Source organism: Styela clava, chromosome 10 (genome assembly GCF_964204865.1).
Source record: "Styela clava chromosome 10, kaStyClav1.hap1.2, whole genome shotgun sequence".
NCBI lineage: Eukaryota > Metazoa > Chordata > Ascidiacea > Stolidobranchia > Styelidae > Styela > Styela clava.
In genome coordinates, this window is record NC_135259.1 from 2,116,618 (window position 1) to 2,144,300 (window position 27,683).

The window sequence follows — 27,683 nt, forward strand, 5'->3', positions numbered from 1 at the left end:
AATCACATTTTGACATTCGTCTACTTTATCAGGTGTCCACACTTTGATCTGCCAGTTTTCAGTAATGCTATTACTGTATTATTTACGGTACAGTATTATTGGTATATTTCCAGAACTCACTACAAATTTCATATCTGTTCTCTGTTGTAATGAGACATTTTTAATTCAGTCAAATCATTCGGTACTGCAGTAAGTCTATCTTCAGATCTAGCCCATTCTTGTTCAGTTAAATAAATCGCTTCTATTTTATTCTAATTGTGCAACTCCTCCTCCTTTTTGCATTCAAATTGTATGTTTTTCTTTCGCGATTCTTTTTTTGAGGTGTTCAGTTTAGTTTTGTGAACATTATACACCTTGATTAGTAATTCTGGAATAAGCATTCTCACTAGTCACTTGCTCATATTCAAATGCAGAAATGACTGGAGTCATATGAGGGATTCTGAGATTCTAGTGCAGTACTGCTCCTGTGGATACCGAACATCTTACTCCATTTCTGATATTCAAGATCAGAGGTCGGGCAGTCATTTATCTGTTCATTGACCCACAGTAGAGTTCAGAACTTTGTATAACTTTGAACTGTAGCATTGCATAGTCAGATAGTAGTTACTCTAAAAGCTATAAATTTATTGCTTAAAGAATAAAGATTTTGAATTTGTTCTGAAGTTATTAAGGTAATTCTGTATTTGTTATTAATGGATTTGAATCACTCTACAAAAATAAAGACACCTATTTTGACTCATGAATAACTCCAGTAATCTACTGCGAACATCAACTTCTGTTAATGCAATGATTGTCGCTCTGGAACCAGTGGAGTTTATACCCTATGGTCGCCATGCTATTTCTAATCATCCAGGTGAGCGATAATATCACAGTATTACTATGTCCCTCTTAGTGTTCTATCAATTTGCTCCTACCAAAAATTCACTATTACCTACCTTAAAAATAAGAAGGGTGGAAAAAAGAAAATGTTTTGTATGGTTTGAGAATGCACAAGAAATAGCATTTTGCAAATACAGTACCGGTAGCTGACCAATAAGTGAAAACAGAAATAGGTAAATGAGAGTTTTTTCTTCGCAAATTGCTTTAAATTTTTCAGGCCATCAGTGTTTGTCATATTGGTGACATCGAACAGTAATCAGTAATTTATTTTATCACCATATAAGAAATACACACTGTACATACAGAACGAGATAAGAAAAGAGAGGAAAATAATGCATTTCAGGGTAAAAAGGGATGCGATAAACCAGCATTGGTTATCGAGCAGCGACACCTATGAATAGTCTAACATTGGGTCATACAAGTTTAAAAAACAAACTCAATATAGTACTAAAGTGAGGAGTCGGACGCCAAAATACTGACATTGGCATAAATATGTTTGAAAAGACCGGATATTTCCGGACTCACTAAGCAAACGACTCCGAACGCCGACTGGCGTTGAGAACTTAATGTAAACAACCTTATGCCACCTACTTCTGGATTATTTGAAAAAAAATTTGATATCCTGTTTTGTTTTATTTTCACAGGCCTTTCTTGTCTTCACTTGCATCAGTCACAAGCTCCTCTAAGATTAGATCGAAGTTTAATCGGTTCTTTCAGCAAAGTTAGCTTGGATGACAGGAATAGGGTATAAATTTTCATATGGATGTATATAATTACGGATGCCATAGTTGTGAATGTTTTTATTGAGATTACAATAATATGTATGTGTATAGGTAGGCCTACTGCATCGGTGTCTTACGTGAATATATATAATCATTGCCTAATTTATATTTATTTAATACACATGTAAATGTAATATATTTGGGATATTTTCAGGTTTCTGAGAGATGGCACCTGCGGAAATATGCAAATGCTGAAGAGGAATTATATATTTGTAAAAATACTATAGTATGGAGTAGAGGATACAAAGTCATCAGTACATATACAATTGATTCACCTGTAATTCATGTAAGATATAATTCCTTCTAATTCTAGCTTTAAGTGGATGTCTTGGATGCAAATTGAATAGGCTTCTACTTTTTTTTTCTTGGATGATATTCATTCAATCATTTTGAACAACCTATTAACTGGAATGTTGAAATAACCTGTCAATATGGTGTGATAGGTACTGCACTGTACCTTTATGGTCAGTTAGCACTGTTAGCAGTTTTGTTTTTTAGTCTGGTATCGTTTTTCACTGAATCCTGAATGCCAAAATCAAAGGATCATCATTCCCTTTATCGCTCGGAAGCTCTTTTCTTTTTGAAGTGCCTTTTTATTTTTGAAGTACTGATATTGGATATCAGATCAAAGTCAATTATGGTAAATAACATAATTGGCAGACCTTTTGGGTACAAATACATTAAAAAATATATTAATCCTGATGCAAAGTTAATACATTTCATGTTTGAGAAGACCCATGCAACAGAAATTTTGAGCAAATAAGCGACCCCACAAAAAAATAAAATAAGCATAGCCATCCAATAAAATGCCGGAAAATATGGCATATCCAAAAATTAAACCAAAAATGTTTATTGACTTATGACAGGCTATTTGGTGTTCATTTGTGATTGATGGGGAAGATTCTCATATTCATGAATTATATAAAAATACTGATGAACATGGTGAAAATAAGAAAAACGTTGAAGGATTTGTTGCAGTATCTGATGGAAGTTTGCATGTGTTTTCTCGAGAAGGAGACGATTTTGTGACAGCATTGCCATTCCAAGTATGTGTTGTCAGTTGTCAAATTACAAATGAAAAGAAATTCATACCAAGTATCATAACATAAATCAACAGAAACTACCCTTTTCATTAGCCAATTCCAGTGTATAGAAAATTCAAAACATTACAATCCTGTAATTAAAATTGTCCCACGGTCATATTTTAATTAAGATTTATCACTGCATGAAATTTTGGTCAATTTATCGCAGGTTCGAAAAGTGTGGAACACTGATTTTGGACTCGTTTTTGAAAGAAATCAGAATTCAAGTGATTCAGCTCCATCAGTATCATCATCAGATAAAGCACTAACTACTGTATTTTGTCTTCAACATCCTTTGCGAGAATTTGCTCCTGTGGTCAAGAAGTTTCAAGGTAGGAAATTTTATTGGTGGTTCATACTCTTTAACTCATTTGGGTGCTGAGTAAATTCATACTTTTAATTGAGCGAATTTATATGAACATTGACTCAACAGTGCCTAAGAGAAAATTACTCACAAGAATCTACAAGATACGAGCATTGTAAACTTTCACAGTTGGGTACTAGTTTTTTAGGCACCACCATAATTTTATCCCCATTTTCTTTATCTTAAGTCTATTACGAGTTTGGAGACTGTCTGTGTCAGCCAAGTGAATTACTGCGTTCGGTAGGACCCGCTATGCAGTCTCGATCTAACTTGGCAAATAAAAATTTCATTTCCCCTTTGAAAATTTCTGTAGAGTAGGCGAACAAAATTGGTTACCTCAATATTGATACACACACTTCTGGATTGCTGATTTTTATTTTGGAGCATTAAATTAAACAGAAAAAAGTCTGCTCAAATATTCAGCATTTTTTAAATCATTTCTAAGGATCAGGATGCTGTTTATTATGAAAACGCATAGTCCGCCTTTGTATGTCATTTCCAATTTGTATGATCCTTGTATGATATCTTGATATATTTTTGACATTTAGGTAGTGTTCACTACATGAATCGTACACGTGAAAGTGTTGTTTTCTGTGAGGAAAATCTTCTAATGACATTTGACTCGAAACATGGACTGCACACAGTTTGGAAAATGCGGAGAATTGTGAATGATGACATTACTTCGTTGGATAATAATGTTGGCCAACAACAACAAATTCATAATCAAGTGAGCTTGGAAATATTTTGATGTTTTGCAGTCTCGATTTTATTGGTAGTGATGACTTTTTTCTTAATCATAGGACCAGGGATGGCCATTTCCGAATACTAAACTATTCCGAATACATTCTAAAAAAATAATGTTTTCGAATCTGGAATTCCGAATACATTCTAAAATACCACATTTTTGTTTTAGTTGATTAAAACCCAGTAAATTAGGAAATAAGCTTCAATAGAAATATCAGAATGAAGCCACAAACCAACAGTATATGTACACAAAGTAATTGATAGTTTATAGCTATCAATAAAAAATAATAGCAACTTGTGACACAGTCAGTTAATTAAAATTAATCACTTTGTACAAATGACCATATGAAAAGTTGTCTGACGCTTTCTATCATTGGTACCATGATATTACGATAATAGTCAAGTCTATTGACAAAAATACTACTTGCATTCAGATAATTGTGTATATTTTCTGAGAGTAATAAAATTTATTGGCAATACCAATCGAAAATCCATTATGCCTTTAAAAATTCTAATATTTGGGCCTAGAGTATTCTACTACCTACCAGTATATTTGTATATCAATTTATGAGAACCATATTGTTATTATGTGTAATATATTGTTGTGTTTGGGATTAGAAATAAATTAGTAGAGAATAGATGACCATCACTGCGAGCGCGCAGCCAGGATTTTCGAAATCGGAATTTCCCATTGCCGCCTGTAACAACCACCGCGATTACGCGCTCGTTAAAAGAGTCGTCTTGTCAGCGTATAATGATGATCATTCTGTTACATAAAATATTCAATCCATGACAACTACGAGATTCTAAAATATCTTTATATATTAATTTAATGTGTCCAATGTAACTCGCGGTTGCTTCTTCTTACGTCAAAAAAGAAACATTACTATTCCGTTCACGGCGATCTGTGACCTAAAATTACGAGATAAACTGCCTGATGTATTTAATTTTAATACGTATTTTTGCATACTTGCCAACTCGTTATCGCCGTTAGAAAAATCTCAAATAATTATATAAAATCCTGTTAAGTGTAGAGTATAATTCATTTCATACAATGAATATACATATAAAGTTTAGCAGTAAATTAAAAATACATATTCATCGCCGCGATTATGCCACCTGTTGAAAGAGTCGACTTTTACAACAAATAATATAACAACGAATATATATTTTTCTGTTGTGCAAAGTGATGAATTCGTGACCGAAACCGGCATATTTAAAATGTCTTGCTTTATTAATCTAATTGTCTTCAATTTAACCTGCGGTTGCGTCGACAAAATAAAATCCTCACCACTCTTATATACCATTGCAATCCGCGGTCATAAAAATAAAAACGTGAGGTAAACTGTCCGATTAAATATTGTTTTGATACGTATTTTGCGAATTCGGCAAATATTTAGATGTACTTGTTAACAGTGACTCCGCTCGATCGAAATGCTGCCACTCGGATTATTTTTAGATAAAACCGTTCGAAAAATCCATAAATATGCTGTAATATCTCAGAGTAAATCTTATTTCATCAAAATAAAATTGATTGAATATACTTTAGATTAATTATATTATATACATCCTCACAACCCGGGAAAAAGTCGCGTTTCAAACCTTGTATCGTGTTAACACGAAAATATTTGACGGCAATTTAAAATAATGGATAATCAGGCAAATCCCGCCCTCAATTAGTGACGATATGTTTCTAAACGCCGACCAAACATAATGTGTGCCAGAGGCACACGAAATTTTGCGTTCACTGCCTAGAAAAGCGTTTTTTAAATTTTCGCGGGCATCAATAAAACTTATATTGTTTACGGTTTTATTTTCAGTATTTTAAATTGCCGCTTTTCAATCAAAAAGTTGCGTTGTCTTTAGAAACTCGCCGCCGATGAACGTATTTACCAGATTCACAATTCCGTGCGTGTACAAAAATAAAATAAATGTTATCGTTATCGTGGAACAAATTTGTGGAAAATTTTCGTTTTAGAGAAAATAACACAATTGTAAAGGCGTTTACGGGCCTAAATATTACGTTACGCTGATGAGTGATGAAAACAATCACGCGCAAGGTACTATCGAGAATGTTTTCATTCAACGGAAACGTCTTGAAAGCGGCGTCGAAAATGTGTGACGTCACACAAATATCCGATATTCTTATGAACGTGAATTCCGATATTCGAATGACGAGATATTCGAATACATTCGAATTGGCCATCCCTGCATAGGACAATATTATGCTTATTGTGTGGTTCCCAAAACATTGGGCATCTTGAATATTTTCAATTATCAGATAAGAATTACTTGTATTTTTATTGCAAGAATATTTTATTATAGGGCCCACACACTATCAATAAAATGAAGGGTATATCATATTCATATATATACCGTATATGTCTATATGATACTACATTTTTGATTATGCTAACCATTGCTTGTAGGGGTTTTCTTTCTTTAGCTTTTGCTTGATCACAAAATAGACCCTAACAATGCTTATAATATTGATTAACATTTTGAAATTGTTCCTCTTTCTTAGTCAGAATAGCTAAAAATAATATTTAGTAGAATAGAATGTTCAAACTCATACATTATGACAGATGAGCAGTAATCAACAAATGACAATCTCAAGTCCTGGAATATCACCAATGCGTGGAAGCTTCAGAGGATCACCTGCCGCTCCAATACTACCAAATATATCTGGTGCGAACATTTTAAATATTACTGTTATCATATTTAAATATTTGTCACTAGGGCTGTCCAAAATCGAATAATTTTTTGATTCGAATCGAATCGAATATTTTCGCCGAATCGAACCGAATAATCGAATATTATTGCGCAATAGTAAATCTGTCTCTATCATACAATAAACGCCTGCCCTTCGATGTTGTGGTAACGTATGTGCAGTTACATCAAAGGAGATCACACGCTTGTATGAACTGGTCAAAAAAATTGGAGAACTCCAAAATTTGGGTCTCGAAAACTGTTGAGTGTTAAGAGTAAAAATTGCACTATTCAAAAATTGCAATCTCAATTTTGATGGATTCAGTTTTAGTAGGACATATAAAGCCTGTAGATGCTATTTTAATCCTATTCACTAGTCTTTATGTTTTTTTGTGTAAATTTCAGCAAAATAATAACAACCATCAATATAGATAAAACTGTTGCTCAAGTTCAAAATTCCATTTAAAAATTCCAAGCTAGTTTGATGATATTGTTAGTGTACAACAGCCATCAAAATGCAAGAGTGCAATTATTTGTCTTGGTATATAGATGGATAATACAGTAATGCCATCATGAGAAATTACAAATTCCATTTAAAGAAGGTATTGCCATCATAAGGATCCCAAAACACCTGTTTCAGCTTTGAGTTGCCTGTACCATGGTCCTATGATAACTAACTCAACAGCTTCAAATCGATTCTATTTATAGAACTATCGTTTTCTAAATTGTCTCCTTTTTCTCCTTGTTCTCTCTCAAAAACGTCACGATCGACTATACCTACCTTGTTATGATGACCACGCATGAAATGGCTAATCACGTGCCACCGGGCGGGCATTAGTAATGACATGTTTATCACAAAATGAAGGCCAGAGAAATATCGGGAAACCAATTAAATTAAGCAAGCCGGGAGCGAGAGTTGTCTGAGCTCGGAGCGCCGCCGCTTGCCCAATGAAAAACATCCCGTAAAGGTGGTTTCCGCTTTATGTACCGGTACCTAATTTTAGCGATTCGAAAATTAGCCGAAAAACGATTCGAATAATTTGCGATTCGATTCGATTTCGAATATTTGGTTCGCTTGGACAGCCCTATTTGTCACATAACCAGAGGAGAGTCTTACTGTTTAAAAATAACATATGATTGGTAAAAGTTCAAATGTTCTCTACATTGTTTTAACCAAATTTAACTTCCAAATTTATGTTTTTGGAGCATGTTCATATTTTAAGGTATTAAAAATGAAGCTGAACTTTTTGATGTAAATTTAGTCTATATTACTGACATGGAAAACCACGGCCCGCGGGCCAAATCCGGTCCGTTGGGTATTTAATCTGGCCCGCCTGATGCTACCTCAACCAAACTAAAATCAAATTTTGAGGTTATAACTAAAAAATAGCTCAAGGAATTTGTTGAGATTGCGATTAAATTTAGTTTTGGCACAAGGCTTATTGTTTTTAACTTTTGCTTTTGTAACACTGTAAATATTGTTCATAAAATGTAACTTCTTACGTCGTACTTACATGGCCCGCCACCGCCAGTTTAGGTGGGAAAAATTTGGACGAAAAACCTTGCCCACACCTGCTCTATTATGTTCAATTTTCAGCTTTGCGAATTACAATTCATTCCTAAACATCTAAAGGACAGACATTCATAATTTATGTTGGTTTGTTTTCTTTTCCAGCTGGTCCGAGTGGACTGCAGCTGCTGCCATCTGTATTAGCTAGAACTCCACACACAAGTCGAAATCCATCATTTGCACATTTATCTCAAACTCCTAATTCAAGTAGATTGTGTTCACCGAGTGTTAACTCAATCAATTATCCAAGGTACTTCATCCAGTAGTTCATATTGTTAGCTTGTATATTTATTAATCACTGTCAAAATGGTTTGGTTAAGTTTTGTAAATCATAGATAAAAAGAAAATGGATGACTGCTATTCTTATTTGTAAGGTTGCACAAAAAGAGTGGTGTGCTGCATGTTATAAAATTTGCGCATTATTTCGAATTTCGATACACAGGCATAAATGCAATAATACTACTAACTATAATTTATTCTCTTTCAGTCACACTTTCTCACCTCTTCATCAATCTTCTCACTTCCGATCTCCTAGTGGTCCAATTTCTCATGAATCACTCTGCTTAAATGAAAGTGTGCATGAGTCAGCAGAACCTCTGAGGCCAGAAATTTGTTTGGAACATGTTTGGTCAGAAAATGTTGTTGGAACTCGAGAAGGACTCAGTGTTGGTAGGATAGGATTAGGATTTACACATTTATTCCAGGGAAGAGGAAAGCCAATAAGACTGCTTAATCATATGGCGAACCACGGGCTCTCGTCCGGTTACCAGTCCATGTCGGGTATGGGATTAGTTAGCCAGGTATTTGTTTTTGAAAGCATAGACTTGATGGTGGAGAAAGCCGTAACCAACCAGCGGTTACGTGAACCACCCTACAGTGGCAAGGAGTCCAGCAATCCTCTTCACTCATAACTATCCTCGCATGGGATTCGAACCTGCGAACCCACGAAGGGCAAGAACTCTTTTGTTTGAAGCAGGGCTTGGCAGTAGACGGGATAGAGGAGGATGCCTTCCACCTGAATGAATATGAAATCTTTGGCCTTGTAACTGTTGTAGTTAAACAATTTACACTTCTATATTTTTAAAAAACTCAACAAAGACAACAATCTTTTCAGGTTGTGCGACAAAAGCTTTCCTATCTGAAGATGTTTGCGGACAGAAGTTTTTGGTTTATTACATTGACAATTTGCGCCAGCTTAGATTGGTGAAATATGGTCTGACGAATGATAAATCACAATTTATATTTGGTGCAGTTGTTACATATCCCGCTAGAGATGCCACTCAATTAAAAGTTTGTGAATGCATCTTTATATGTTTTAAATTTATAAAATTAAGATATTCATTTGTTAAAAGTTTATTTAATTTTGTGTGATATTTGCTATATAAAATTATTCTCTATAAAATTGCAACAAGCTGATTTTGTTAAGATTTTTTCTTTGTTTGGAAGTTATCTAACGTAACTTTTAAATATTTTTTAGGATCTCAATATGATTGCTCTATTGGATATGGTGGGAAACGTCATTTTGTACACTGGTACTGTGAAGGTAATATTCTGCTGTTGCGATCTAAATGGGCGTATACATACCATAGTGCTAACTGCTAACCAAATACATATACATATTCTGAAGCAGGAACTCACTCTTTTTTATTTCTGTAGCTATGGTTAATCAAAAAGTCATTATGCAATTCTGAAATTCGCTTACACTTGCTCTTTTTTTTTAATTTTTACCTAATGTCTATTCACTTTACATGTTCAATATGTGTTTCTAAAATTCAAGGAATTTCGTTGATTCCAAAAAATCGTCTTGAGAAAACATATAATTTATTTTGATATTGTTTAATAAGCTATGTTCTTGAGGATTTCTAATATTGCTCTTCCATATTCTTTTCAGATGGTAAAGATGCATGTTACTGGTGTTCCAATGTCCTCACTGAGTTTATCTCACGGACTGAGGAATCCAACACCTTCTCTTGGTACACCTCAACCTGTCTCTACTCCTGCTCATCCGAGTAGACCCGGAAGCGTATTGGGAAATCTTGAAGAAGTTAGTTGAGTGTTGAAAATATTTTAACTCTTTAACATATCGAAAAAAATATGTGTTTACTAATTAATAATTGCATTTCAGGTTAACTTGCTCTCACCAGTGCCAGAATTAGCTTTCAGTGGAGATACAGATATTAGTCTTTTAACATTAGATGAACATCCATTTACTAATATTGGACAAACGTCATCATCAGCCATCATATCACTTCCTCAAGTTGTTGGTTCAAGCTTGTTTTTGGAAGTTTCAAGCGGGAGTTACTACAAATCAGACATTCCACAATTGTTTACAACAACGTTAAGTAAGATTCATATATGAATGACATATCATTTAGTGATATCATTTACATTTGTTTTCGTAATTACGCCAATTTCAGTTACATAACTTAATCCCGAAAATGCTCCCGGACACAAGCAAGTAGCGAAGCGGTTCCTAAATCGTTTGTGTTGCGCCAAATTATCAGGGACATGAAAAAAATTGCTGCCTAAAAATAAGTAAAACTCAATTTTGTGATCCTTATTGTGTACTTTATGCCTATCAAATTTGCGAACATGTAGGCCTAAAGAATAAAGGCAATGTCAACTCTTTTTGTCTCTGTGCTTGATTTTCCTTTGAAATATTGAAAAATCATCCATGCTCGCTAAACTGTGTTCAGCATTTATAGTAACCGCAGCAAGTAGTGTGTACCACTATTGTTACGTGACAATAGAGGCAGACACTATATAACAGAAGGTAAACAACAAAGGGTAAAAGGAATTTATAATTCATATAACAATAAAACATTTGTAATGAATACAATATATAAAATATGCAATCATATATTAGTTATGTTGAGGACAATTCTGTTAATTTTTGGCGTCTCCTTTGGGAACCAGTGGGTGGCGAACGAGGCAGGCTCGTATGAATGATTGAGATAGCATTCTTTTACAGTTCTTTTGCTCTGAAATGTGCTGGTAATATCTTTTGATCTGCAATTTTGGGTGAAACAAATAATTTTTCATGCTGGATTATTGCAAGTAGCCATGCAAAACTTACATTGTACAATTTTTTTTGAAGCTAACATTTAACCCATCTCAACATTTGTGAAGTACCAAAGTTGCACTGTGGTTGTTAATATACCAGGCATAGATGAAAAAAGTTATTTCTCAAAAACAGTACAGTTTCTTTTCCTCATAATTGAAAAAAATATGTGTTGTGATAATTGAAAAAAATATGTGTTGTGGACTTGTGGTCAGGTGATTATTGTGAATATCCTCACAATATCTGGTTAGCTATTCCTATACCTTACTAATTGTTTTGTATGTCTTAGTTCTATTAGGCATTAAGGGTGCTTTTCTTATTTTTGCAGTTGAAACATGCTTGAAAGCATTGCATCAAGTATTACCAAATCATCTATATTTACAAATAATCATCAAATGGTATTCAATGAGATATTCACCAGGTGCAATGACAAGGTTCTGTTAGTTCTGTTTATTACATATTTATTTATATTTATTAATCAGGCCTTTATATTGGACTGAAACTCATGGGCAGAGGGTATGTTCACTTGACAAACCCCAGCAGTCCCCAAACTCGTGAGAGAACTAAAATAAGGAATATTGGAATAAAATTATGACCTTACCCTAACCAGGTAAACATACTACAGGAGTGCTAATAAATCTATGATCATATTTTTGTTTCAATCTGAGAAGTCTCGTTATGTATTCCTTATTAACATTTTATTTTATCATTTCATCTATTAGTTATCAGTCAGAATGGGCAATCTTTGAAGCATGCTTGAGAGAGATCATTGGTTATTCAAACTTGTCCAACAGACACACTGCAGGCACATCACAGCAGGTAGGCAAGGATGCTTGACATTTGACAACTTATAAAATGGGTATTATATAGTATGTCCTATTGTTTCAAATAAATGCAATTAGGAATATAGCTAGAATGAGAAGAGAATTCATTGTGGAACTTGTGGTTGCACTACTCAACTGTATCAAATTTTTAAAACTCCCAATTATACTCATTGTAAAAAGTGTATAATATGCGACGCTCCAGAAGTGTGTGTACCAATATAGAGGTAACTAATTTTGTTCGCCTACTTTACATAAAGTTGTGTAACGGGACTGAAGTCTATGGGCGTCGGAATAAAATTATGGCCTAACCCTAACCTGGTACACACACTACAGAAGTACCTAATATTCTATAAACTTTTTGTTATTTACCTTAGTAATAATATATTGTATTTAGATGGAAGCTGACGTTTCTGTATCCCCTGTAGTTGCCGCTAAAAAAGCTCGTCATATTCAAGAAAGTAGTGCACAAGTAAGAACTCCTATAATTGTGTTGATTCGTGTCTCACTCTTTAACTCCTTTGTAATACCTTGAATACTACCTGTCCCATGTATCCAAATAGTTGCCTATACAATTATGTGCCCACATACTAACTAACCTTTACTCATACAATGTCTACTTGGTTTTAGAATAAAAGTTTATTCCACTAGACTGAATTGTTTTTCTTCAGGATTGGAAATATCTGTTAGACAGTGATTTTCATATCAAACATCACAGAAATTTTGGAATTTTTACTTTTGAAGATGAAGATTCACTGCAAAATGATAAATCAAAGGAATCAAACTTTGAATTGCTGGTAAGGTTTTGTTTGAACCTCACAAGTTTCAATGATTACAAAGAAACTGTAGTTTATTCACGTACTGTGAATTGTTTTTGATAAACAATTACAATCGCCCTCTTGTTCAGTTCAAGTAAATTATTGCGTTGTTAGATTTTTTCATATTTAAAATGGCTGAATGCAAATAATTTTTGCAGTTTTCAAAAAATTTATAGTTTATTTTGCATGGGCATATTTTAAGATTTTAATTGTTTTTCATGATTATTTTTTCAATTTTTCATCTTTAATGTGTTATCACAGAATCTGTCCAATTTTTCAGAATTTGTCACAAATTTGTCGTCGATCCAGTCTTGATAGATCTACTGATAGATCAGGAAATACAATGCATCCTCTTGGTGCGGTATTTTGTGTCTTGCATCTAGTTTATGAGGTTTGTATTAATACTTCATTCTAGTGCCCAACATGACCAGTGCCCTGGACTTTTTGATTATTTTGAAAATGTGGCGCCCTCTGGATAAAAAATTTGATATTGATATTGAAACTGCATGCAGAACTTGTCATAGACAAGCTTGATATAGGGTGATCACGAGCGAAAACCTTTCCTTGAAGCTCAAACTTTTTTTGGATTTCATTTTTCTATTGAAAACCACTTTGATGTCACAACTTTGTATTGTTTCTCTCCATGTTAACATTTTTCGTTCATTCAAGAGAGGATAAAGCTGTTGAGAAAATTCAAAATAGGTCACATCAAATTTTCACTTATTTCCTATTACTTAGTTAATAAGTCAAAGTCGCATTACCATTTTTGATCTTCATTGTTCTCTTCTTAGTTTATGAACATCCTTATTTCAAACCCAAAAAGTTGCTTACATTGCTTATTTATAGTAAAGGTGTAGTGATATAATAAATGATGCCTAACTGATATTTAATATCGTTCTGCAATTTAGTTATTGGCATGGCCAAGAAATTTCATGGAAAAATCTTCTGAAATTGATCTTACGATGACATTTTTATTTGATTTTTTCCAAATTAATTAAAATTTTCAAATTGTTTTCAGGAACAAAAGTTGGATATAATGACCTGGAAAAATGTTATCGTCATGTCAAAATTTTTGCAACAACTAGCAAATGATATTGGACTAAAGAAATTTTCATTATCTTATGCCATGGATAATCCAGACTTAATATGTGATGACATGCTTGATAAAATTAAAGGTATGCTTTATATACACCACACACTAGCGTTAAATAATCGAAAACAAGCTATATATAATCAGTCAGTTGATCATGATTTAGACGTAGCATTTTAGAGTAGTAGTGATTTTTTCATCGTAAGTTGCACAAAGACAAGTTATGATGAACACAATCGAATTTATATGGCAAGACATTGATTGAATATTTTACACAACAGAAAAATCGTTATCCGGTGAAAAAGTTTTATCGGGTGGCGTAATCATGGCGCCTATTTTGAAAGTGGTTGCATAGGAATTTTTAATTCTGGTTCTTGAAACACACCCCCTTTTAAAAATCCTGGCTATCCTGCTGTATGTATCAGTAAAATTAAAATAATTATTAGGCTTAAAAAATTTGTATTATTCATTTAATTTGTATTATTATACCTCATATTTTAACAATAGTTGGGGGATTTTGGATTCTTTGTAAGATAATTTTAGATTATTATCATGTTTTAAATCCAGTGAGAAGCATTCTTTAATAACATTGCAATGAATGATTATTATTATAGGTGAGATAAATTTCAGGTTCAGTTATGGTCAAGAGTATTAAAAAAAAGCACTGGTTATTTCAACCTCGAGATTGCCAACAACCTCTATTCACCCAGACGTTTTTTTTTGCTCCTTATGATGTTTTTGCTATTTTCAGAAAGTTCTATAATGTATTGTCAAATTTGTATTTATTAGGTTATAACAATACCCATACAACAGAGAAAGCCTAGCATCTTTACTACCAGAGTTTATTTATTAGTAGAATTAGAGGAAATGTTACTTCAGAATTCCTATGCTCTTTATGAAAAACTTTTGACTTGTAAAATTCTTTTCATTGATTTTCCTGGCAGTTTTGATTCATATTATTTTATGACCTTTCTGACCTTTATGATAAATTTCATAAATATTTGTGTGGCATTTAATTTTTTTTCATTATTCACTTTAATTAGAATTTACGAAAGTTTTGACATATTTATTCCTTTTTCTATATCTATTTCTATATCCTTTTTCTATTATCTAATTTACAGGGTTTGATCCTCAAACATATAAACTACCGGCTTGTTTTTCTGAATTGGAACCGAATATATTCTCAAATCTTCAACACATTTCAAAGTATAAGAACTGTACTGCACCATTTCCTGTTATAGACAGAGTCACAACACGCACTAAACAAATTCTAATGGTAAACAGTTTATCTTTGTATCAATATTGTGCCAGCTAGTTGGCTTATTTCTCAATATTTTTTTCTGACGTCGTAAGCATCGATGATTTTATCTAATATTTTTAACACATTCTTATTATGGCCCACTCTATACTGCACATACATCTCATCCAAATACAGCATGCCTATATTTTATTGATTCTTGTAATCACTTATTTTTAAAATTTATTCTAGATATATGATTGTCTTTTTAAAGATGAAAATGCTAGTTCCAGTGTAACTGAACTTGGCCATTTCACACAGACTTCAACTTTCAAGTAGGTTGTTTTAATCAATTCTTTATCTGACATTTTTGATCAGAGATGCGCAACCTGCGGCCCGTGAGAAGTGTCAATTTTGAATTGGGTGCGACCTGCGGAACAAGTTTAGTTTAGTTAAGTTTAATTTGTCATGTGCGAGTAATCCCAATATGTTACACTTACAATGCTCTAACAGCTAGCTTGTGCGAATCGAACAACGCATATCATAAGATCAATAACCAAAGTACATGTGAATGCAACTATTTTAAAGCCTATGTTGAGTAAAGGTGTGCTCCATTCTATAGTTTGTTATAGTTTTGAGAAACAAGACTGAAAATCGGATGAGAGACTGCGGTTCTAAATATGATTAAATCATTTCATCAGCCTTTTAATTTCACTGGATAAATATGCAAAATCCCATTCTTCTATCCTACTCTGAATCAAAGTAACATCTTGAGCTTATTTCATCCTATTTAAAGAAAAATGAAATATTTTATTGATTCGTATTATAGGAATTTACATTTTTATCTAAAATATTATCTTATGTAACAGGAAAGATAAGAGTATTGATATGTCAGAAGAGTTTTGCGCCACTCAGGATGAAAGAACTGGAAATCGAATTTCTGCTGCTCATCGTGCTTTGAAATATATGATTGACATTGGTATTACAAGTGAACAACTTCATACCTTACCACACGGTGTTGCACTTCCCATATTTACAGCTCTACACCAATGCAAGGAATTGCCAGACCTGAACTTTTCAAACAAGGCACTAGAATTGATAGGTTAGCATTTTATTTTGATTGTTTAAATTTACTAAATTTATGATACATCAGTTAGGGTTAATCGAGGGTAACTCCCTATCATTATTTTATGCCTTTGTAGCCTACTTGTGGAGCCGTATGCGTATAATGCAAGGATGTTATAGTAGCAATAAACAGTACTACATAATGCAAGAGTCCTGCTACACACAAACACAAATGTATTACTTCAAACTTTTTATCTGAGGAAGTCATCATTTTTTTGTTTTCTTATATTTTTCTAATGTATTTTTTGTGAGTTTGTGTGACTAGAAATTACAAGTAAAAGTTACGAATTTATCAAAATGTTTTTGAAATTGGATGCGACCATGATGGTTAATTTATGATTAACTTTGAATAAGACTCATCTTCAATATCAGGTCGTGTCGATCTCCAGCATCAAAACTCTCCAATGATGTCTCAGTGGAAAGATGCCCCACTATCATCGTTCACAGATCAACATTTATGTGCCTGGCAATCAACAGATGAAAGTAACATATCTGCCGATGAAAATCATGAACAGGAAATTATTTCTGCTATTTTGGAGAATGATTTGTCCTTGACGAACAATAATAATTTTGATCAAAATACCGCGAAGTCGAAACTGCAAAATGTTTCTACAGATACAGGGGATGACAATGTTACAAGGTAATATAGTTGATGTTTTATGCTTAATTTTATAATATTATTTTTGATACTCTTACCACGTACAATACACATTATCCTAACATGTCTTTGCACTTTGAAATGCAAAGAATCATCAGAGACCTTATGTACACGGTATAGTAATATTTCGAATCACGCTTTCTGAAACGTAGTATGTTATGTTCAAATCTTAGGATTATTCAGGTTATTGGGCTGTTCAAGATATTGAAATACTACTCAATTCAAGTTAACCAAAAATTACTGGAAAAAAGACTATGTTATTCAACACTAAGTAACAATCAATAGATATTTTCACTGAATGAATGAAACAACTAACTCTATAGACTTCCTCATTATTTCAGACTTCTTTTTCCAAATGATCATCGGATATCGGAAGCACACAACTTACTGCAAGCACAAAAGCCTATTTTGATCGATTTAACACAACAACCGGGAGTGAGGTATTATAACAGGAATTTTATTCCTTATGTTTGAATACTTGATAAGACATATTTTCTGCAGTTATCATGTGACCAAATAGTAGATGTATTTTATGCGTTTTTTACTTTATTTAAAAAAAATTAGTTCTCATTTATTTATTACCGGTAGTCAATATTCATTTTTACCCTCACATGCCATTTCTTTGTTATAAAATTATGATACCATTGAAAAAAAGTCTGTTTCTATGCCTATTATAGGTTCTTGAATTTTTGTCAAGGAGATCGATCGTCAATTCAAACTTTCGATTGTTCCGTATTTATTCATCATAATTCTTTTTGTATTTCCAGTGATCATGAATTCCAAGAACTAACAAGAGCTAGATTGCTTACTCTTTGTAATCGTACAATGGCACTTGCTGTTGGAAGTGGGATGATGTCATTGCAGTAGGTTATAATGAGATGATATCAATTTTATTTCAAATCTATAATCATAACTTTTTACAATATTTTCCAGAGTACTTATTGTGCAGCTATTTTTTTGGCGCTCTAGAAGTATGTGTACCAATATGACGGTAACTTAGTTGACCGTTTACTTAGTTAAAGACTGAAAGCTATGGGCTGTATATTATATTCACTTGGCTCTAACACAAACAGTCCCCGAACTCGTAATAGAACTAAAATAAGGAAAACCGGAATAAAATTATGGCCCAACCCCTAAACTGGTACACATACTACGGGAGCACTATTTTTTTTATTATATTAGCATTATGAAATCTAAAAAATCAATTTTCAATATTGTTTTCGTCCAAATATTAAAGTATTTTATAGAAAATTTTTATCGTTTGCCAACAGCCCCAATAATTGGCAGTTTCAAAATTATATTTAATTAATAATCTAAACATGCAATTTCTAAAATTTCTAATGAAATATTGTTATAATGGTCAAGATTTTTATATTATACATTTTTTTGTCATTTTTTTTTAGAACAAAGAAGCCTATCCCAACTGAACCATTCGAAATTCCACATATAGATTGGACAGGAAGATGTGTCAAAACGTAAATAAAATATCCTATTTTTTCTGAAAACTTTTTTGTCAGTTCCACAATGTATTTCTATAAACTTTGACCTGAAATACCTGGGCTTGTTATTGTCTGTTTACTCAATTGTATCCCTACTTTCTTCCTACATATCATAAATTGACGCTCCAGTGTACCAATATGGATGGAGGTAAATAATTTTGTTTGCCTGCTTTACATAAAGTTGTATAAAGGGAATGAAACCTATGAAAGGGGGATATATTCACTTGGCATGCCCCTAACCTGGTACATACACTACAGGAGTACCCATAATTCTAATTATTAGCCTAATTTTTTCAACTTACAATATAATTATACTACATTTTATCGACATTATTCAATTAACAATTTGTTGAACTCTTCAGCAACACGACGGTTGACTTGGACAGTGGAAATATTGAAGTTCCTCCTCTTATGAAAAACTGGCCTGAATTTCATAATGGAGTTGCTGCTGGGTTGAAGATAATGCCACAGAAGGTTGTCATATTAAGATAAATCAAATATTAAATGCTTAATCAGTCAGTAATTGGATTTTTAGATTACCTAATTTGTCTCTACATATCTCATCTTCATGGATGCAAACTTCATGTAGCTGTACAATCACATTTAATTGTGATTAAGATAATATGGTATGATTTTGTGCTACGATGAAACAAAAAGAAAATTTGTACAGGCAAAAATTTTTTTTTTTTAAACTACGGTACCTGACCAATCTTTTTCAAAATTTTTGTAATTGAGAGAAGAGTGTTTTCTAGAGACCTAATGCAGTATTTTTTGTTGAATTCGGACTTGGATTTTGTAGAGTTTACTTTCATGTTCCTATACTTATGCATCGCCCTCCTAATTTTTATTGAATGCTAAGGTGTTGTGATGTTCAAATAATTGCCAAGTACCATTCAGATTTTCATTGGCTTTTTCTTATACAGTACGAGTCTTCTTGGATATATTTGAACAAACCCAAGACAAATACAAACGTTTCTAATCGAACAAATAATCAACCACCCACTGAATTGTCATCAGAACATGCTGGTAGGTTCATACTTAACTTCTAATTTCTATAGCATGATTGGGTGTCTAGTAAGAAAAAAATATTCTATGATACAGTTATCCTGTTCAATTCACTGAAATAGTGAATACTTCTGATTAGTTATCTTGAAGTAATGTCACAAAAACCCAATCATGTTTGGATATGGCAATAGATCAACTTGCTGTAGCGACTGCAAATTAAGCCAATTCAAGTAATTTATTAAATCATATATTTATATATGCTTTCATTGAAGGAGAGAACAAATTCTATGTGGCAAAAGTGTATACTTGATATAGTTACAACAACGTAATATGGAGTTGGTGTTGAGCGTTATTTATTTTTCTGAAAATAAATATTTATTATTCAGTTTTCTGTTGCCACTTCTGGATAACGTATCCTTTGACTGGCACTTCCATATATGTTTTTAATTTTTTACTCAGGATTTTTGCTTGCTTTGGGATTGAATGGACATCTTGAAAAACTTCACACATTGAACATACACGATTATCTGAGTAGGACTCATGAAATGACAACAATAGGACTTTTGCTTGGACTTGGTACTTCCAAGTATGTTATAATGCAAATTGCATAGTAGTAAGTTAGAAATAAATTTCAACGGAACTGCATACTTTTGTGTGGGTAGTGGTTTTAAATGAATATGTATTGGTTGTAAAACTAGTCTCATAGTTAATTATTCAACATTAATTTATACTTGATCTTGAGAAAGGATTCATTATTTTCAGATGTGGATCATGTGACTTGTCAATCATGCGTATTTTAAGTGTTCACATACCAGCATTACTCCCACCAACATCGACAGAATTTGATGTTCCTCGTGTAATTCAAACTGCTGCTGTTACTGCCGTTGGATATCTCTATCTAGGATCTGCTCAACGTCTTGTAGCAGAAGTTATGCTCAGGGAAATAGGTGACAAAATTGTTCATATATTATTTATTCAATACCCTTTCACTTCTTTGTGTAGCTTTACTTGCAAAGTAAAGTATTTCAAAAACACATTGTGAAATGTTCCAAAGCTTCAAATAATCTTGCCATAATTTCTGATTATCTAGATAAAATATTCGTAGAGTTACTGTTTCTTAAAATTCATTAAATATCCAAGTCTAATTAGTACAGATGTTGATTTCCTCTTACTCGATCTGGTATGATACTAGTATAAGTAAACATTGTACTGATATTTATTATGTTCTTAGATCGACCACTGAGTCCTGAAAATGACACCGGGGAAGAACGAGAAGCTTATGCACTCAGCTGTGGAATTGCTCTCGGTGCAATAACATTAGGGAGGGGCAGTAATATACCTGAACTTGCAGATCTTAACATGACTGATCAATTGTACCACTACTTAACGGGCCGAAGAAAGCCGTCTAATGAACCAGTTGGACAAAGGTTAGATTTTATTCAATATATCTTGTGACCTTGTTTCGTGGCTGCCTTACAGCACATTTTACATTATCATATACCTCTGGCAATACAAAAAACAAAGTTGCAAAGAAAGTCAACTTGAAATAGGTAGACTAATCAGAGTATGAAATGTTTTATTTTGTTTATTTTTTAGTTAGGTACTGTTTTAGTAGAGCGCTTGCTTGTTCATGAGCCCAACTCCTAATTGAAAAACTTTGCCCTACTGACAATATGGATTCCAGCCAGTTGTAGGATAATCGTTGTTATCACATAGCGATTAAACCAAGTTTTTATAGCATTTTAAATTGGCACGCAACAAAACAAGTTTTGCAATAATTCTGACATTTTTCTGATTTTTTTCCCCCTATTGTATCTCAATGAGGATCACTAATATTGATGTGTAGAAGTTTTTCGAAAATTCGTTTTAATATTGAATCATTTGTAATATGTAGACTACAGTGATTTCTTAAATTAGAAACAAAACCAAACTGCTTACATCTTTGTATTGTACTCTTATTATCTTACACTCTTTTCCTATTACAGCATTATCCTTGAAGGAGATCAAGTAAATATAGAAGTGACGGCACCGGGTGCCATTATTGCTCTTACTTTGATGTTTCTAAAAACCAATAACATGTAAATTGAATTTGAATTCATTTATTTTGTCTAAACTATTTTATATTTCACATGTTTTCGGATATTTTTGAACCCTAAGGTTTTTGGCTAAATTGAAACTAATTCTGAAAAGCCCTTTTATATTCTCTTGAGATTAAATGAGTAAATAAATATACCGTAAAATATGTAAGTGCTTTCTATACCAGGGATGGTTATAAAGAAAATAGTTTTAACATTCTTGACTGTTAATATATCATTTTCCCTTCACTTTTTATCATAAAGCACCAGCATATTTGTCTTGGATGATATTCCTCATGTATTTGCCAATTGTTTTGTTTCGGCATGATTTAAATTTTGTAATACATAACACAGAACTATTGCGGATTGGTTCACGGCTCCTGAAACACTACTTTTATTGGAAGCTATACGACCTCAACATCTGATGCTTCGTACGATGGCAAGATCATTGATTTTATGGGATTTTGTAGTTCCTTCAAAAGAATGGGTATGAAACCAATGTAGTACCGCATCTGCGAACGATATTTTTTCACATAATGCAAAATGTATTGTATCTTCAGTTAATACAGAAGTACATTATAGCTATTCTAGAGAAAAATTTGATCAAATAAACTTTTTTTTTTATTTAGGTGGGTCTCGTGGACGTGCACTCACCCACCTGAATTAATCACTGTTACGGGAGTTATAAACAACCACCATCACGCAAAGAGCTACATAACGACACACTGATACTATGTACAGTATAAATAAAACACAGTCTGCAATACAGGCAAATTACATGAATATACCTGGTGGGCGGTGCCGGTGGCAATCATGCTCGATTTAAGCACGGACACTATGTCATCTTATATTAATAGACACTAGTTGGCACATGACTTGCCAACAAATTGAGTGACACAGCATTCATTTTTCATTAAGGTTGAAAATCATATTCCATCTGTGATACGAACTCATTTATCAGCATCAAGAAATTTCTCTGAATCTAGTTCGATTGATCCATTGGTGGATGTACAGACGATATTACAATGCCATGCTTCTATATTAACTGGTGCTTGCCTAGCACTAGGAATAAGGTAATTAACAGAATATTTAGGATAGCAATTACATATTTATCCCGGGGGGGAGGAAAGTCAATAAGAAAACTTAATCACTTGGCGAACCACAGCCTCTCATCCGGTTACCAGTCCATGTCGGATATGGAATTAGTTAGCCAGTTATTTGTTTTCTGAAGCATGGACCTGATGGTGGAGAAAGCCATAACCGACCAGCGGTTACGTGAACCATCCTACCGCGCCGAGGATTTCAGCAATCCTCTCGCACATAACCATCCCACATGGGAGTTAAACCTGCGAGGCCACACAGGGTAGTCAGAGGTGTGGTGGCGAGCGTTTTCCTAACCCTTAGCACGATCCGCCACATATATTGCTCACTTTCCATCTTTATTCCAGTATTTTTCTTTAGACAGCCAAAATGTTATCCTTCCACCATCTTCAAAACATTTTCTATACAGGTTTGCTGGTTCTCAAAACAAGAGTGCTTATGGTACATTGCGTTATTTTATCTTGTTTTTCTTATCGATATGGAACGAACAAAGTGGTACAGCACGGCCTACAGCATCAGCCTATCCTCTGGAGGTATTTATTAAAGTTTGGAAAATTCCTTTTCTGAAATTCCTCGTATGTATATTCTGTTGATGTTTGTGTCATTCAAGAATTAAAAAATAAAACAATGGCCTTTGTCAACTTTTTCTGAGATTTGTACCTTCATCTTGGCTTTCAGGTAATGGGAAGATACACACTGGAAAATTGTCTCACAACCTGCTTACTGGCGTTGAGTATGGTCGTTGCTGGGTCTGGTGATATGGAAACATTGCAGGTATTATTCATGTATTTATGAAGTTTAAAAATGATATTTTAATTAAAAATGATATATATTTAATCTGCATTTTCTCGTATTTCCAGCTTTGTCGATTTCTCCATGTTACTGTTGGTGCAGAAATAAATTATGGGATGCAGATGGCAACTCATATGGCCTTAGGGTTTTTGTTCTTGGGAAATTGCAGGTATTGGAATATTGCACTGATTTGGTATAAAAACTCAATATTGCTCGCTAAGTACTACATTTATATCAAGTATAGTCTCTGTGAAAAAATAGTCTGAGCTCTAAATTATGATGATTTCCAGCAATTTTATGGGTATTATTTTTAAAAATGCAACTTTTTGCGTAGTCTACCAATCATGCTTGTTGTCATAACACAAAATTAACGTCTCATGAAACTCCTCATACAGCAAATACAATTTACTTAACACTCACTATGTCACTAAGAACAGAGAACGTCGTCTAATTATTATTCAAAGGACAGTATCTTTCAGGCATGGCAGCGTTCATGCATAATTATGACATCACAAGAAATGACAAAAGTTGATCATGAATATATACATGAACATTCGCAAAGTACTCTATTTTTTAAACATGATGCAACTTATAGAATTTGGATTTTCTGTTTCCTTTGTTTGATCTTATTTTATTTATATGTTCTGATAATTTTTCAGAAAAACACTCTCAACGTCGAACAAGAGTATATGTGCCATACTTACTGCTGTCTTTCCCTGTTTTCCATGTTCAAGTACAGATAACAGATATCATCTGCAGGTAATTTGTTTATATTGTAAGTGCCTAATTTTGAATATTGCATGATATTTTCATGGTTTGTTCAATACTTTTCAGGCACTTCGTCATTTCTATGTTCTTGCAACAGAACAACGATTACTGGTTCCCATTGATAGTTCAACAAATTTACCTTGCTATGCACAAATTAATATCAAGTTTACAACAGAATTTTCCGGTGAGGAACACTCATGTCTGGTGATGGCACCTTATATGCTTCCAGAGCAGTCACAGTTGAAAGAGGTATGTGTATTGAAAGCGAAAGGTTTGTAAAATAAAAATAAAAAATTTGTCCAAACTCATACTCCTTGGACTGTTTATGAAACATATTGGTGATTGAATTTAAAAAATACCTTATTTGTTTTCATTCATGTTACATTCTGAAGAATTCAACAAAAAATTGTTATTCACAAAACTGCAACTAGTGTATGTAATTCTTTCACCACTTTCTGTAACTATGTCAACAACGTCTGAATGGTATAGTTTGTATCTCTCGTACTTTTTCTTCTTCATATGTCCACTTTTTCTATTTGTTTGAGATAATATTGATTGGTTAGAGGCAACAACAAAAAATATCAACCTGTCACTTTGACGAAAATGTGAAGTTCAAAAATTTTTTATTATTTTTCATTTAGATCAAGTTTACTATAGATTTGAATTTTTTTAGAATAAAACTGCATATGTGTTCCCATAATCGATCATATATTCTTATGTTTATTGTTTAATCAGGTTAAAGTTGATGATCCCAGACACTGGCCTCTGTGCGTTGATATACAAACGCAAGCTGATAAGTTGAAAGAATTATTTGAAGTTGGTTTATCTGTTCAAAGAAGAGCTGGATTTCAGTCTTATATCAAAGATCCCAAAGTATTTATACTTCTTCATTTTTTTGTGTTTGCGAATTAAAACAAAATTTTGTTGTGTACAGCAATGTAAAGAGGTTATAATTATCTCTTTTTGGACGTATCGTTGAAAAATGTTTTGAATTTTGTCATCAAGGCTTAAATGTTTCTAAGTTTTCAACTCATATTGTGAATGTTTTATTGGCTCTTCGTAAAGTCGCCTTGTTTTACTTTTTATATATGGATTTCAATATTGTTGATGGATTTGATACTTTGTAGAAAACATTACTCAAAAATTGAAACTTTGCTCATGTCTTCCATTGATTACATAATGAAAAATTGTTCGAGTTACAGTTTTTGATTCAATGTTTATATTCCTAAGGGTCACAGAAGTCTACTCGCTCGTTCATCACAAAATTGGAGCTCGCTTCTTACAGATGATGTTTATAATATTCGTTCCTATGCAGAAACTTTTCTTAACTATGTATCTGACGACAATAATTCAGGTGAATTTTTGTAGATTTCAAGGATTAGATTACACAGCATCAGATTCAATATAAGTTCAATCGAATATTAATCTGAATTTTCCTTCCATGTTTTTTTACCATAAATATGTAAAGCTGTTGCACTGGTATACACACTTTTTGGCTGTCATGATATTGACACTGTCAAATTTACTATTTGTTGGAATTGAATTTGTAGGATAATTTATGTACAAAAGATTTACTCCTTTCCTCTGTGGAATGGTCCGAGACACCACTTGTGTTTAATAACCTTACCAATGTCCAGGCTGTAGTAACTAGAACTATCACACAGTTAGTATGGATATCCTTGTGTGGACTAGAATGCTGACGAGAGGCTTTACCTAATTTTCTACCTTAGCCTTCCTTTCAACTGGATATCTGGATATCTAATACAAAACAAATATAGAGAAATTATTTTGAGTTACTGATAACTTCACTTTCAAAATAGACAACTCTGACATAAGTGCAGCTGCAAGAAGAATTTCTCTCTCGTCATCTCTGTTGGAAAATTTTGTCACCGAGGAAAAATCACAAACATTACATATTTTCTGCGGATTGCAACAGGTTACTATTGGAAATATTTCTTGTTACAAGTAATCGCAGCTAGCAGGCGCGCACCATGAGGTCCAAAATAGTGATAAAGCCGTTCTCAAAAATTACACATTCGGTGTCATGTGATTGAATTCTTTCAGGCATAAATGCCAAACCAATAAGAGTGAGCGGCTTTGGTTGGAGTCACATGCTAAAATAGGGAAAGGTGGAAAAACTATGTTAAAAAGTATGGTTTAAAAATCAGGATGGTGCCTAATCATAATGAAAATTGTGGAGTGAGTGAATTAAAGTGTTTCTCTTTTAAAATTCACTTTGTTCATTTTGTTTGTAATTTTCCTTATATTTAATTATTATTATTATTCATTACTTTGCTTTTAGATCTTTTATCAGCTGCAAAACTTTAAAAAGCCAAATACAATGTCAATGTGGCAACTGAAAATTGCTTTCGATTTTATGAAGCAAATTGCAGTGCCAAATCTAAATAAACAGCAAGGTTTTATGACCTCAGAACATTTTATTGCAATTTTGTCATCTGAGGTAGAAAATCACTTTGGGAAAATACTCAGAGGTGAGTTCATATATTTGTTTATCACCAAGTTGACATTGGATTAATTAGACGGCTTTTAATTATTTTATATTACAAAATTGGGCGCTCCTTGAGTGTATGTACCAATACGAAGTAACTAATTTTGTTCGTCTACTATGCATCATGTTGTATAAAGGGACTGAAAGCTATGGGCAGGAGGTATATTCACTTCACTGTCTAACACAGACAGTTCCCGAACTCGTAATAGAGCTAAAATATTCTCAGTTCAACCAGGAAGCTTTGGGAAAATCTCAATAAAATTTTGGCCTAACCCCAATCCGTATTTACCCTGGTACATATAATACAGGAGTACCCAAAATTGTTTTTGATCAGATAGTCAGTATAGGCAACCCATGATTGTTCACAAATATCTGTATTCACATGCAATTGAAATTGTCAGGAAATAAATAATCTGTCAAAATTGTATGACAGGTATAAAAACGCCATTGAGTTTACTAATGGGAAATGGAACACACAAAAACAAAAACTCCAAACCCAAACGAGTGGTGAAGCGAAAGGAACTCTCAATTGAAAATCCTCTTTCTTCATGTACGAATCAATCGTGGACGCAAGGATTATCTGTGACTAATATATGGCACATGGTGTGTTTTTCTATTCTTCATGACATGAAAACTGAATTGTTGTTTCCTTCTCAAAATAAACAAGATGGATCTACTGGTTTAAAGGATGCAGAAAGTTCAATATGTGGAAGTTCTGAGTTTTTGAAATTTAAAGGTTCTGCAGGGATTCAAATTTATAAAGCTACACATTGATTATGCACAGTTTCCGATTTGCTGATTTACTTTCGATTTGTTTCTACAATAACTATATGGCGCAACCTCATAATATAAACTACTGTGGCAATCTTCAACAGTTATTGAATTATTTGTCTGCTGACTTGGGAAAAACAGTCGCGTTATTGTGTTTTTGTAATCACTGGCGAAAGTTAAAAAGTATTTTGGAAGTTGTGATGTAGGGCGAGCCGTCATGTAA

General features: G+C 33.3%; 1 protein-coding gene across 1 annotated transcript; it reads left to right on the forward strand.

The window, feature by feature from the left end:
• On the forward strand, positions 1-27,561 carry LOC120338019 (anaphase-promoting complex subunit 1-like). Its single transcript, XM_078116879.1, has 44 exons — positions 1-853; positions 1,524-1,624; positions 1,816-1,947; positions 2,528-2,707; positions 2,913-3,075; positions 3,656-3,834; positions 6,437-6,539; positions 8,236-8,380; positions 8,618-8,799; positions 9,245-9,420; positions 9,608-9,673; positions 10,022-10,174; positions 10,256-10,472; positions 11,520-11,625; positions 11,914-12,010; positions 12,410-12,484; positions 12,684-12,809; positions 13,111-13,221; positions 13,849-14,005; positions 15,042-15,196; positions 15,410-15,492; positions 16,027-16,259; positions 16,655-16,922; positions 17,282-17,380; positions 17,708-17,803; positions 18,344-18,415; positions 18,802-18,913; positions 19,363-19,465; positions 19,904-20,030; positions 20,207-20,391; positions 20,676-20,871; positions 21,430-21,522; positions 21,874-22,006; positions 22,438-22,592; positions 23,030-23,153; positions 23,299-23,394; positions 23,481-23,581; positions 24,072-24,171; positions 24,247-24,429; positions 24,916-25,053; positions 25,411-25,534; positions 26,001-26,116; positions 26,483-26,672; positions 27,123-27,561. The coding sequence occupies exons 1-44, from the start codon at positions 739-741 to the stop codon at positions 27,461-27,463; spliced, it is 6,207 nt and encodes a 2,068-aa protein (XP_077973005.1). The 5' UTR covers positions 1-738; the 3' UTR covers positions 27,464-27,561.
• Positions 27,562-27,683: the final 122 nt, after the last annotated feature.

Bases quoted from the DNA above. Each gene is read 5' to 3' on its own strand.
- LOC120338019 (XM_078116879.1), top strand. From the start codon at position 739: ATGAATAACTCCAGTAATCTACTGCGAACATCAACTTCTGTTAATGCA. The intron at 13,222-13,848 runs GTTTGTATTAAT...AATTGTTTTCAG, and splicing joins TCTTGCATCTAGTTTATGAG to GAACAAAAGTTGGATATAAT. The intron at 24,172-24,246 runs GTAATTTGTTTA...AATACTTTTCAG, and splicing joins ATAACAGATATCATCTGCAG to GCACTTCGTCATTTCTATGT.